Source organism: Plecotus auritus (assembly GCF_963455305.1).
Source record: "Plecotus auritus genome assembly, chromosome: 1".
NCBI classification, from domain to species: Eukaryota; Metazoa; Chordata; class Mammalia; order Chiroptera; family Vespertilionidae; genus Plecotus; species Plecotus auritus.
The window spans coordinates 70,447,860-70,462,760 of record NC_137770.1 but is presented as its reverse complement, the minus strand read 5'-3'; the positions used below and the strand labels follow the sequence as shown (position 1 = coordinate 70,462,760).

Sequence of the window (14,901 nt, the reverse complement as noted above, 5' to 3'; positions counted from 1 at the left end):
CCAAATGTTCTCATAAGCCATTATGGAAATGCAAATCAAAATCACAATGATATACCTCTTCACACCTGTTAGGATGACTATAACAAAAAAGGCAAATAATAACAAGTGTTGGCAAGGATATGGAAAAATCTGAATCCTTTTACACTACTGGTAGAAATGTAAAATGGTGCAGCCAATCTGGAAAACAGTCTAAGAGATGTCCAAAATGTTAAGCATAGTTAACATATGAATACTCTGAAAGTGAAATTAATGAAAAAATTCCATTTATTTTAGTATTAAAGAGATACTAAATTTCTCTTTGATAGATACCAGCCATTCCACTCCTAGGTATCTATCAAAGAGAAATTTAAAAATGTCTGCACAAAAACGTATACACAAATGATCATAGCAGCATTATTCTTAATAGCCAAAAAGTGGAAATACCTCAAAAGCCCCTCAACTGATAAATGGCTAAGTAATATGTGGTATATATCTATACACTGGAATATTATTTGGTCATAAAAAGGAATGAAATACATGCTACCATATGGATAAACCTTGAAAACATGCTAGGTGAAAGAAGCCAATCACAAAAGACCACATATTATATCTTCCCATTTATAAAATACTAGAGGCCCAGTGCACAAATTCGTGCACTGGTGGGGTCCCTTAGCCTGGCCTGCAGGGATTGGGCAGAAATCGGCTCTCTGACATCCCTCGAGGGGTCCTGGATTGCGAGAGGGTGCAGGCCAGGCCAAGGGACCCCATTGGTGCATTATCGGGGCCAGGGAGGGACCGTGGGAGGGCTCCATGGTATGTCTGGCCCTGTCTCGCCTAGTCCCGATTGGCCAGACCCAGCAGCAAGCTAAACTACTGGTTGGAGCATCTGCCCCCTGGTGGTCAGTGCACATCAGAGCAACTGATCAAACGAGTGGTCGGACACTTAGCATATTAGGCTTTTATTATATAGGATGTCCAAACTCGGCAAATCTATAGAGACAAATTAATTGCCTAAGGCTGGGAAGTTTGAAAAAAATGGAGAGTGACTGCTAATGGACATAGGGTTTCTTTGGAGGTGATGAAAATGTTCTATAATAGATTATGCTGACAGTTACACAACTCTATGAATACAATAAAAAACCACTGACTTATACACTTTAAATGGGTGAATTTTCTTATATGGTATGCAAGTTATATCACAATAGCTTTAAACAAAGGACTCAATAAGGAAAGAAAAGAAAAAAATCATAGTAGCTCTTTAAGATAAAAAAAAAAAAAAAAAATCCATGCCCTAACCGGTTTGGCTCAATGGATAGAGCGTTGGCCTGCAGACTCAAGGGTCCCAGGTTCAATTCCAGTCAAGGGCATGTACCTTGGTTGTGGGCACATACCCAGTAGGGAGTGCGCAGGAGGCAGCTGATCGACGTTTCTCTCTCATCAATGTTTCTAACTCTCCCTCTCCCTTCCTCTCTGTAAAAAAAAAAAAAAAATCAATAAAATATTTAAAAAATAATAATAATCTTTGCATTTAACTGTATAAATACGAGCACAGGAAAATATTTAAAAAAAATCCAGTGGAAATCCAGTATAAATTTGTGAGACACCTGGACAGACAGTGTTGGCAAAGAACTGAGTTAATTCCTTGGTGCTTTTGAAAAAACACACAAAGGGCTGCATATTAACAAATAGTAACTCTTCTGTTTCAGAAATATGAGATGTTTTTCCATTTATTTAGATATTTTTAAATTTCTTTCACCAATATTTTATATTTTCAAAATATAAATTTCATACTTTTCTTAAATTTATTCCTAAATATTTTATCTCAAATTTATTCCTAAATATTTTATCTCTTTGATACGAAAATAAATGGAATTTTTTCATTATTTTCATTTTCAGAATATTCATTACAGTGCATAGAAATACAAGTAATTTTTTTTTGTTTTTTAGTAAGACACTATTTTGCTTCTTTTTTTATATGTATATATTTTTTATTGATTTCAGAGAGGAAGGAAGAGGGAGAAATAGAAACATCAATGATGAGAGAGAATCAATGATCAGCTGCCTCCTGCACGGCCCTTACTGGGGACCGAACCCACAACCCAGGCATGTGCCCTTGACCAGAATTGAACCCAAGAACCTTCAGTCCACAGGCTGACGCTCTATCCACTGAGCCAAACCAGCTAGGGTGAAATACAAGTAATTCTATATAATAAAAGCTTAATATGCTAAGTGTCCGGTCATATGTTCAACCCATCAAAGTGTTATATGCTAATAATATGCTAAGGCCACTCAACCACTCGCTATAACGTGCACTGACCACCAGGGGCAGACACTCCGACCGGTAGGTTAGCTTGCTGCTGGGGTCCGGCTGATTGGGACTGAGCGAGATGGGCCAGACACGCCCTAGAGCCCTCCTGCGGGCCCTCCCCAGCTGGCCAACTTCCCGCGTCCCTCCCCGGCCCTGATTATGCACTGGTGGGGTCCCTTGGCCTGATCTGCGCCCTCTTGCAATTTGGGACCCCTAGGGGGATGTCGGAGAGGCGGTTTCTGCCCGATCCTGCAGGCCAGGCTGAGGAACCCCACTGGTGCACGAATTCGTGCACCAGGCCTCTAGTTTTTATATGATTATCTTATATCCTACTAGAGGCCTGGTGCACGAAATTCATGCAGGAGGGTGGGGTGTGTGTTCCTCAGCCTAGCCTGCACCCTCTCCAATCTGGGACCCCTCAAGGGATGTCTGGTGGGATCGGGCCTAAACGGGCAGTCGGACATCCCTCTCACAATCCAGGACTGCTGGCTCCCAACTGCTCACCTGCCTGCCTGCCTGATTGCCCCAACCGCTTCTGCCTGCCAGCTTGATCACCCCCAAACCACTCCCCTGCCAGCCTGATCGATACCTAACTGCTCCCCTGCTGGCCCAATTGCCCCTAAGTGCCCTCCCTGCCGGCCTGGTCGCCCCAACTGCCCTTCCCTGTAGGCCTGATCGCCCATAACTGTCCTTCCCTGCTGGCCATCTTGTGGCAGCCATCTTTGACCACATGGGGGTGGCCATCTTGTGTGTTGGAGTGACAGTCAATTTGCATATTACCTCTTTATTATATAGGAAAATCTTGCTGAATTGATTTATTAGTTCTAACTATTTTTTAATGGATTCCTTAGGATTTTCTATATATTTTATATAAATTATATCATCTGTAAATAGAGCTAGTTTTACTTTTTCCTTTTCAATATGTATGCCTTTTATTTCTTTTTTCTTGACAAACTGCCCTGGCTAGAACCTCAAGTACAATAATGAGTAGATATAGCAAGAACAGAATCTTTGTCTTCTTCCTGATTTTAGGGAGACAGTATCCAGTATAATTACAGCTGTGAGTTTTTCCTAGATGCCCTCTATCAGGTTGAGGAGGTTTCCTTCTATTAAGTTTAAGTCTTTTTTATCGTGAAAGTGTGTTGGAATTAGTTAAATGCTTTTGCTATATCTTTTGTGATCATATGGTTTTATTTATTATTCTATTTATATGGTGTATTGCATTAACTGATTTTCAGGTGTTAAGCTATGTACTGCATTTTACATCAGATGATGCTCATTATGCCACATCAACGCACTATTAGCTATGATTCATGACTGGTTTCAGGAATGATAGTAGGATACCTCCATTGTAAAGTTTCATTTTCTCTTATGACTAGCAAGTAATCTACGAGATGACAAATTAGAACCATGTGAATATTGTTCCTTATCAACTCAAGTCTCAAGGGTTTTCACATCCATTAATGATCCTCATTTATCATATACTAGAGGCCTGGTGCACGATATTCGTGCATGGGGGAGGGGGGTGTCCCTCAGCCCAGCCTGCACCCTCTCCAATCTGGGACCCCTCGAGGGATGTCCGACTGCCCATTTAGGCCCAATCCCACTGGGCAGTCGGACATCCCTTTCACAATCCAGGACTCGTAACTGCTCACCGGCTTGCCTTCCTGATTGCCCCTAACCGCTTCTGCCTGCCAGCCTGATCACCCCCTAATCACTCCCCTGCCAGCCTGACTGATGCCTAACTGCTCCCCTGCCAGCCTGTTTGCCCCTAACTGCCTTCCCCTGCAGGCCTGGTCACCCCTAACTGCCCTCCCCTGCAGGCATGGTCCCCTCCAACTGCTCTCCACTGCAGGCCTGGGTCCCCCCCAACTGCCCTTCCCTGCAGACCCAGTCACCCCCAACTTCCCTCCTCTGCCAGCTGGGTCACCCTTAACTGCCCTGCCCTCCCCAGCAGGCTTGATCGCCCCCAACTGCCCTCCCTTGCAGGCCTGGTCCCTCCCAACTGCCCTCCCCTGATGGCCTGATTGCCCACAATTTCCCTCCCTTGCAGGCCTGGTTCCTCCCAACTGCCCTCCCCTGCTGGCCATCTTGTGGTGGCCATCTTGTGTCCACATGTGGGCAGGATCTTTGACCACATGGGGGCAGCCATCTTGTGTGTTGGAGTGATGGCCAATCTGCATATTACTCTTTTATTAGATAGAGGCCTGGTGCATGGGTGGGGGCCAGCTGGTTTGCCCTGAAGGGTGTCCCGGATCAGGGTGGGGCTTCCCTTGGAGTGTGAGGCGGCCTGGGCGAGGGGCCTGTGGTGGTTTGCAGGCCGGCCATGCCCCCCAGCGACCCAAGCAGAGGCCCTGGTATCTGGGATTTATTTTATCTTCTACAATTGAAACTTTGTAGCCTGGAGTGGAGCCAAGCCTTTGCTCTGTCCGTGGCGGCAGCCATTTCTGTTGGGACTTATTTTTCTTCTATAATTGAAACTTTGTAGCCTTAAGGGGAGACCAAAGCAGGCCAGGGCTGCAGAAGCTTGGCTTCCTCCATCACCGCGGGCAACCCTAGCCTCCTGCTCTCTCCAGCTCCATGGCTGCTGCCATTTCTGTTGGACTTTATTTATCTTCTATAATTGAAACTTTGTAGCATTGAGTGGAGGCCTGGGCCGGCAAGGACAGGCAGAAAGCTTGGCTTCCTCCATTGCCAGGGAAACCCAAGCCTCCCTCCTGCTCTCTGTGGCTGCAGCCATCTTGGTTGAGTTTATTTGCATATTCCCTCCTGATTGGCTGGTGGGCGTGGCTTGTGGGTGTAGCGGATTTATGGTCAATTTGCATATTACTGTTTTATTAGATAGGATTTCCTTAGGGCTTGCAAAAGGTTGCTTTTTCTTATTCTAGTATCCCTTTTCTACTAGCTAGTATTCGTCTAGAAAAAAGAGCTTTGATCTAGCCAGTTTGGCTCAGTGGATAGAGTATTGGCCTGCGGACTGAAGGGTCCTGGGTTCGATTCTGGTCAAGGGTACATACTCCGTTGCAGGTTCTATCCCCAGAAGGAGGTGTGCAGGAGTCAGCTGATCAATGATTCTCTCTCATCATTGATGTTTCTCTCTCTTTGCCTCTCCCTTCCTCTCTGAAATCAATAAAAATATATCAAAAAAAAAAGAAGAGCTTTGCCTCATCAACTGGAAATACTTGTTTACCATGAGACACAATTCCTACCAATTTTTAGAGTAAAGAATTGATACAATAATCACTACGATAGCAACAAACTTCATCTTTCTATCTATTTCTGTTTCTTATATATGTTTCCTTAGGAACTCATGGATTTTTATATCTTCAATATGAGTTAATCAATTGTTATGGTTATTTGTTATTATTTTTTTGATGCTACAATTGTCCAACTCAGGTCAATGGAAGTCCTTTCAAGTTGTGTTCTTCTTTTGACATAAACCCATCCTTATAAGCTTATGTATTCCCTAAGGCCTGGAATCTAATATTTTCACAGCAATCCCTGATTGCATTTAATGGAAAATGGTACTTAAAGAGATCAAAATCTGGGCCTTGGGGTGTTCACTGCTTTAGGGTTATCTGGAACAGTTTAAAGAGTACAAAAACTCTTTATTCTTGAAGTTTTGAAAAGAATTCCTCTGTGAAACTATTTGAACATGGCATTTTTAAAAAAGTATTGTCTCGTGACAATTTTCTGAATTTCTTCAAAGCTTACAAATAGTTCAAGTGTTCTGTTTATTAATAAATTGGCATTTTATACTGTTTGATAAAGTAATCCATTTTCAAATGTATTTATTGACATCTAAAGAGTTTTTTATAATCTTTACAATTCCCTTTCTATGATTGTATCATTATTTCCTCATTTTCCTTTCTAATTATCTATATCTGAGTTGGCTCAATTCTTTTATTCTTGATTAAGATGTATAGTGGATAATCAATTTGTTGACTTTTTTTTAAGGAAAGTAATTATTAAAGTTATGTGTCAGTTCTACCGTTTCCTAATTTATTACATTTGGCTTCTAACAATAATTACTTACATTTGTTCTTTTAGGCTTAAATATGTATTGTTCACTCTTATGAAATTGACTGCTTAACAAAAAGTATTCTGAGTTAACTTTTCATTATGAATTCACTATTAGGATTCTCAGTGGAATTCAGTTTAACCCATACACAAAACATTTATTTCTATCTAATTTCAGCAAGCTTAAAGTAGTTAGCATTTTTTATTTAAAAAACAACAACTAATATTCTTACCTCTTTTGTAGTAGCTGCTGCTCCAGGTTCATGACTTATACAAAAAGGGCCAGTTTTCCATGCCTCTGTGTCTCCACAGTCACAAAATCCTCCTCCAGTTGAAGTATGCATCTAATAAGTGAAAAATGAGTTTGTCTTGATTTCAAAACATATTACAAAGCAAGGAAGAATGACACAGATAACTCAAATAATAAATGTTCTCTAATACTTCTACCTTAATTGTATTTAATGTAATAGAAACTGGATATGTAAAAAACCTGAATACTAACCACAACAAAAATGGACCTTCAAATTTGATAAATTTTTAAAATATACTAATATTTAAATAATAGTTTTAAAATTTTTGTACTAATGAAGAACAGATTGTGACGTGTGCAAAAAAATAATCTACACAATTCCCAGAATGCTTAAGTAATGAGATTTCTAATTAAACAGACATTTTAAAATAATTATAATGATACTTATATTGTACTTAAGAAATGTAAAAAGTATTTTCATCTATTTGATATCTTACAGCAACTAAAATGGTTTACATTTTTCCTTTGAGAGTTCTTGCAGAAAAAATTATCAAAAATATATTAAGCCAGATAGAGAATGACAATGGCCTGATTTTGAATTCCCTGACTGGGAATCGAACCATGACCTCCTGGTTCATGGGTCGATGCTCAACAACTGAGCCACACTGGCTGGGTACCTAATGTTGTTCTTGAGTTGTTTGTGCTAACTTACATTCCCAGTAAAAGGATATTATTTCGGAGTTGATCACACTGGGTGAGTTTTTCTCAGTTACTCATGGGCCCTTTTAGTGTGTCAGGGCACATGCCCAGGTTAAAGGCTCAGTCCCCAGTAGGGGCATGCAGGAGGCAGCTGATCAATGATTCTCTCTCACCATTGATGTTTGTATCCCTCTCTCCATCTCCCTTCCTCTCTCTGAAATCAATAAAAATGTATTAAAAACAAAACAACATTAGGCAAAAATCTATCAAAATTTTAAATGCACATACTGTTCAATCCAGAAAATCTACCTCTAAGAATCTAGCCTTAGGCATTCTTGAATATATACACTGAACTATATGAAAATAAAGACATATGTACACTTCAATTGTGTTGATCAGTGGAAAACTGAAAACAATATAATTGTTTATACAAAGTGGATGAGTTAAATATATGATGATATATTCCCACAAAGGAATACATGTGGCAATTAAATAAGGCAAGAGTGGGGATGAGACACAAATATAAATACATCATTGTCATTTAGTAAATATAGAGACATACACAGGAACGGAACAGAGAAAAAGAACATTATTATATGTATCAACATAGAATTATACCCAGGATATACTGTTAAAAACAAGTTGCAAAATAGAATATACAGTAGGATCCCATTTTATACACACACACACACACACACAAATACCTCTCTAAATATACAAATATATGTATGTCTGTGTGCATGTTTGTAAATACATGTTTGTAAATAAAAAAAGATCTGTAAGGATGTACAGTAAAGTGTGTTTAGTTTAACAAAGAAAGTACATGGGGGCAGAAAGACAAATATAATTTTTATTTATATTCTTCTGTATTATTTGAAATTTTAAAGGTAAGTTTTATTATACTGCCTAGGTAAATAAACATTTTTTAACACTGTTGTGTTTCAAAGATAATCCTCCTATATAATAAAAGCCTAATAATGCTAAGTGTCTGGTCGTCCATTCAACTAATCAAAGCATAATATGCTAATGATATGCTAAGGCAGCTCAACTGCTCACTATGACAGGCATTGACCACTAGGGAGCAGACAGTCGACCAGTTGACCAGTAATTATGATGTGCACTAACCACCAGGGGGCAGATGCTCCGATTGGTAGGTTAGCTTGGTGCTGGGTTCCGGCCTATCAGGACTGAGCGAGACAAGCCGGACACACCCTGGGGCCCTCCCACAATTCTTCCCCGGCTGGCCAACCCCTGCAACCCTCCCCAGCCCCAATCGTGCACCGGTGGGGTCCTTCAGCCTGGTCTGTGCCCTCTCACAATCCTGGAACCCTCAGGGGGATGTCGGAGAGCCCATTTCCACCCAATCCCGCAGGCCAGACTGAGGGACCCCACTGGTGCACAAATTCATGCACCGGGCCTCTAGTGTGTGTGTGTGTGTGTATGTATGTGTATATGTGTGTGTGTGTGTGTGTGTGTGTGTGTGTGTGTGTATATATATATATATATATATATATATATATATATATATATATATATATATATATATAAAAAATAAAAGCCTAAGCGACCGTATATAAAATAAAAGCCTAAGCGACCGTATATAAAATAAAAGCCTAAGCGACCGTTACGGTGGAACAACCAGAATGACTGGTTGCTATGATGCATACTGACCACGAGGGGGCAGACACTCAATGCAGGAGCTGCCTCCTGGTAGTCAGTGCACTCCCACAGGGGGAGCGCCACTCAGCCAGAAGCCGGGTGCACAACTGGTGAGCACAGCAGCAGTGGCAGGAGCCTCTCCCGCCTCCGCGCAGTGCTAAGGAGCAGCAAGCCGAGTGGTAAGGAGCAGTGAGCAGGCGGGCAGTAAGGAGTGAGGGATCCCAGATTGCAAGAGGGATGTCCGCCTGCTGGATCAGGCCCAATCTCCTGAGGAGTCCTGGACTGCACGAGGGTGCAGGCTGGGCTGAGGGATCCCCCCACCCCCAGTGCACGAATTTTGTGCACCAGGCCTCTAGTATGTATATAAATTCTCATCATGTAAGATTATAACAGGCTGATGTTAAAATAGACCCAGATAGTTATTTTTATAATTAAATCTTAGATATTATCAGCTCTGCCTATGATTAGTGCTTTTGATCCTAACACTTTATTTCCACACGTTTGTTGAAAGCCTCTATGTCCCAAGTATTATGACATACATAGGAGGTATAAAGTATATGAGATCTGGACCTCGTCCTGGAGAGCTTATAGTCAGGTAGGGATGAAAGACACAAATATAAATACATCACTATCATTTGGTAAATATAAAGACATACACAGAAGTGGAACAGAGAAAAAAGAACATTGTTAGTGAGCTTTGTTTTCTTCTCCAGGTTTATTCTAATTGACTCTAGACTATGTTCCAAAAAAGAGTGCCAAGATTACAAGCTGGCTTGGTTTTCAGTATTAACTTCCAAGATACAAGAAGACCCTAGTTAGATGAACTTGGCTACTATTTTGGTTCTACTTGATCAAAGTCATATTATTCTGATCTTGGCTACTTAAAATTTATTCTACTCTTCAAATCAAAGACCTTGGTCCTGTCAGCAAGAATGACTGCAAAATAAATTGCCAAAGACCTTGTTCCTCTTATCCAGGACGATAGCAAAGTATAGTAGCAATGCATATTCACCACTCCAAAATAAGGTAAGAGAAACAACATTAAGAACAATAAAATAATTTCATTTCAATAGTGACAATAAAATTATTTTAAAAGTTGGGTTCAGTTATAAGGTTTCTATTAAGAGGTTTCTGCAGGTCCTGCAGGTTTCTGCACTGCTGATAGTACTACATTTGGTATAGTTATTTCCTATAGCAATTTGGCAAAATGTATTAAGAACCTTTAAAAGTTCACTCTAAAAAAAATAGAACTAAAATTATTTTTTAGAGCAGTTGGTTTAAAGAAAAATTGAGCAGAAAATATCAAGTTCACATATAGCCCTTGTTCCCCCAATCCTACAGTGTTTCCTGTATTATTAAGAACTTGCATTAGTGTGGTACATTTGTTACAATTGAGGAGTGTAACCAATGATGAAATATGTAAATTCCACCAGTGATTAGCTTTGTAATCTTGGGAAAACATTTTAACCACACTGTATTCTAGGCTTCTCAATCTGTTTTTCCTTGTGCACAATAATAACAATATTTATAACCTATATCTATAGCCCAGCACTTCCTGAGCTTGAAGCAATAATATTTAGGCCAATCTAAAAACATAAACAGCACTTTCAACTCTATGGAAGACACAATCTACATAAAACTTTAGGCGTGTTACATGTCCAAAACATCAGTCCTGGACTAAATCGTCCAGTGGATTGAGTGTCAGCCTGTGGACCGAAGGGTCCTGGGTTTGATTCCAGTCAAGGGCACGTACCTCGGTAGTAGGCTCCTCCCCTGCCTGGGCCCTGGTCAGGACAAGTGCAGGAGGCAACCAATCGATGTGTTTCTCTCACGTCGATATTTCTCTCTGTCTTTTCCTCTCCCAAAAAGCAATGGAAAAATATCCTTGGGTGAGGATTTTTTAAAAATATACAAAAAGAAACATCAGTTATTATGTCTGTCTAAGCCCACAGTAAAGAACCAATACTATTACTTGAGAAGTATATTTTAGCTCAAAATTACAAGGTTGTCTAAAAATGTAACAGGAAAGGACAAAGCCCTCAACCTCATTGGTAATTAGGAAAATTAAATTAAGATCACAATGTGATACTATTATATAACCATCAGATTGGCTAAAATTAAAAAGATACCAAATCTTGCAAAAATGTGGAGCAATGGCAATTCTCATATACTGCTGCCATAAATTGGTATAACCACTTTGGAAAACAGTCTGACGTTAACTATTATGACTGAAGATTCATATACTCTAGAACTCAGCAATTCTATTCCAGATAAATAGCCCAGAAAAACTACTGTACATGTATACCAAAACTCACAAATAAGAATGTTCATAGCAGAATTGTTCATAATAATCACAAATTATAAGCAATGTGCACTATCCATATACAGCACAATAAGACAATATGGATTACTGAGCATTATAAGGTCAATGGACAAATCACAGCTATACACATAATGCTGAATGAAAGAAGTCAACTCAAAAGGAAAAAGATACAGTATGACTCCACCTATATAAAGTTCAAAAACAGATAAAACTCGCCCTAACTGGTTTGGCTCAGTGGATAGAGTGTCAGCCTGGGGACTAAAGGGTCCTGAGTTAGATTCTGGTCAAGGGCACATGCTGGTCAAGGCTCAATCCCCAGTGGGGGTGTGCAGGAGGTAGTCAATCAATGATTCTCCCTCATCACTGATGTCTCTATCTCTCTCCCTCTCTTCCTTCCTCTCTGAAATCAATAAGATATATATTTAAAAACACACACACCAAAAAAAAACCAACCAGATAAAACTATTCAATATGATTTGAGTGATAAGCTAAAAGGGAAATAAAGGACAAGTTATTGTGAGAGGTGAGAGATAGTGATCCAGGAAGAACAAATGGGAGGAGGCCTCTGAGAGCAGGCATGTCTTATTTCTTGACCTTAGTAGTGGTTACATGAGTGTTGGCTTTATAGTTATTCTTTAAGCTGTTCATATACCTTATACAATCTTCTGTATAAATGTGATATACTCACAAAAAATTGTATGGGACTACCTCTTGAGATAGATGTCCCATCACATAATATGTTTAATCAGAGTAAAGGTACACATATCCGAACTGTAATAGCAGGAATTCAAGTACTGGTCAGGAATATGAACTAGGTGGCCACAAATTCCTGCTAATCTAGATATTTTATGGCTCTATTTTCATACCTTGTAACGATGATTTTTATGAACACTGTTCTGGAAGCAGTCCATACATAGTACACATGTTGGATCAATTGCACAATCCCTGAAAAAGATTAAAAATCAGAATCCAAAATTTAGATTACTCCCACTGATGCTTAAGGACTATAATGTAATGTGCATGCGTTTCCTATATGATCCACAAACTGATTATGAAAATGCTTCAAAAACTAAACTTCAAATAATTTTAGCCATAGTTGAATGTTTAAGTTTGGATATTTCATTTTGTTTCCTAAATCATTCTCATTACTTTGAGTTTGCACATGGTTTCAAACTGTTAAGATACACTTCAAAATTAGTTTTATAAAAAGCTGATTAACTTTAAAAAGTTATTTGCAATCATCTTACTCTATTACATTTACAAACACTTTACAAAAAATGATTGTTCAATGGTGTTCAATGGTAAATAAAGCTTGGATAAAGACAAAAGTCATTAGAATGTAAGCATAATTAAGGGCAGGAATTTCAATTTATTTTTTAAATTTTTTATTGATTGATTTTAGAGAGAGAGGAAGGGGGGGAAAGAGAGAAACACTGATTTGTTCCACTTATTTTTGCATGCATTGGTTGATTCTTGTATGTGCCCTGATGTGGGACCGAACCCGTGACCTTCGTTATCAGGACAATGCTGTCACCAACTGAACTACCTGGCCAGCCTTCTATTTATTTTATACTAGAGGCCCAGTGCACGAATTCATGCACACGTGGGGTCCCTCAGCCTGGCCGGCAATCAGGGCCGATCAGGGCAGTCTTGCCCAGTCAAGATTGGCCGATTGAGGCCGGCCACCCGGGGAGGGACCGCAGGAGGGCTCCAGGGTGTGTCCAGTCCTCTGGCCTAGTCCTGATCACCCAGTCCCGATTGGACAGACCCCAGCAGCAAGCTAACCTACTGGTCTGCCCCCTGGTGGTCAGTGCGCATCACAGCGACTAATTGAGTGGTTGACCGAACCGTGGACTGATAGGTCGGACATTTAGCATATTATGCTTTTATTATACAGGATATTGATATGTCCCAAACACCTTAAAACAGTGCCTGCTACATGTTAGGTATTGAACTAATATTTATTGAATGAATGAAATTCAATCTCTCTTCATTTCTTGCCTAAAAACAGCTTTTAAAATGTACTATTTTATTTAATATTTTCAGGAAAACACTGAGGATAATATACAGTAAGTCCTCACTTAAGATCACCTATAGGTTCTTTGACTTTAAGTGAAACAACATATAACAAAACCAATTTCACCCCTGGCTGAGTGGTTCAGTTAGTTGGAACATCATCTGGTACACTAAAAGGTTGCAGAGGTTCAATTCCCAGTCAGGGCACATACCTAGGTTGAGGGTTCAATCCCTAGTCAAAGCACGTATGGGAGGCAACCGATTGATATTTTTCTCTAACATCAATGTCTCTCTCTCTCTCTCTAAAAATCAATTTTAAAATACATATCCTCAGGTGAGGATTTTAAAAACAACAACACACAGACCAATATAATTTTACAATAGGCTAATTGATATAAACAAGAGTTAAGTTCCTATGGCATCTCATCATTATAATGAACAACACTGAACAAAATGTTATTTGAGGACCTGCTATAAATTAGTGCAAAATTAATTTTTTTAAAAAAATAATTTTTTATTGATTTCAGAGAGGAAGAGAGAGGGAGAGAGAGATAGAAACATCAGTGATGAGAGAGAATCATTGGTCAGCTGCCTCCTGTATGCCCCCCACTGGGGATCGAGCCCGCAACACAGGCATGTGCCCTTGACCAGAATTAAACCTGGGACCTTCAGTCCACAGGCTGATGCTCTATTCACTGAGCTAAACCAGCTAGGGCTGAAAAATTAATTTTTAAAATATTTTATTTAAAAGGAGTTGAAGTTATGGAATTGGAAGTTTTAAAAATGAATATTAAAGGAGTAATAGGAAATAAAAATTGCCTAACAATGTTCTCTAAAATGTATATGATCTACTGACCTATTTAGAGCAGGATTTCTAAACCTCAACAGTACTGAAGTTTTGAACCAGATAGTTGTCAGACATAGAGAAGACTGTCCTGTGCATTGTAGGATGTTTAAGCAGCAACCCTGGTCTCTACCCACTAGTACCATTTCCTCAGTTGTGACGATTTGAAATGCCTCCATGTGCCCTAGCCAGTATGGCTCATCCTGGTTAGGGCACATGCCCAAGTTGCAGGCTAGATCCCCAACAGGGGCCTGCAGGAGGCAGCCAATCGATGATTCTCTTTCATTGATGTTTCCCTCACCCTTCCTCTCTCTCTAAAAACATCAATAAAAACATATATATTTTTTAAATGTCTCCATGACACTTTTGGAGAAATAGGGTCTACAAATGTCTACTATGCTTTAGTTGAAACTGATTGGGCTTCAGCTGAAAAATACATAAGATAAATGAACCATATCATGCTATACAGCAAAATAGTGTACAAAATACATAAGCTGACTTTTTCCTGATGAAAGAATTGGATAAAAAGATAGTATGTTCTAAACAACTATTAACTAAATATGAAACCTAGAATTACAGTAAAGCAAAAAACAATTTCTGTATTTATTAAGTTTAAAAAGTCACACTTCTAACCTAACCTAAATTACCTCTATCAAAGGAGAAAAAAGAAGAACAACTAAAAGTGCTGCTAAGATCTAAAAGTTGAACGTTTCAGGCAGGATTAGGGAGTGAAAAAGTTTTCCATGTTTAAGGCAACTGCTTTCACAAAGGGTAAAAGCCTAAATCTGTTTCTAGTTTCCGTA

At 39.5% G+C, this 14,901-nt stretch overlaps 1 protein-coding gene across 2 annotated transcripts in view; it reads right to left on the bottom strand.

The window, feature by feature from the left end:
• UBR1 (ubiquitin protein ligase E3 component n-recognin 1) overlaps nt 1-14,901 on the bottom strand; it is a 166,664-nt gene that overhangs the window by 131,999 nt on the left and 19,764 nt on the right. For both annotated transcript variants that reach the window (XM_080674650.1, XM_080674651.1), the window contains exons 3-4: nt 12,105-12,183; nt 6,541-6,651 (exon numbers count right to left, since the gene is read on the bottom strand). In XM_080674650.1, coding sequence (XP_080530776.1) covers nt 6,541-6,651; nt 12,105-12,183 — 190 coding nt within the window. The remainder of the gene's footprint in view (nt 1-6,540; nt 6,652-12,104; nt 12,184-14,901) is intronic.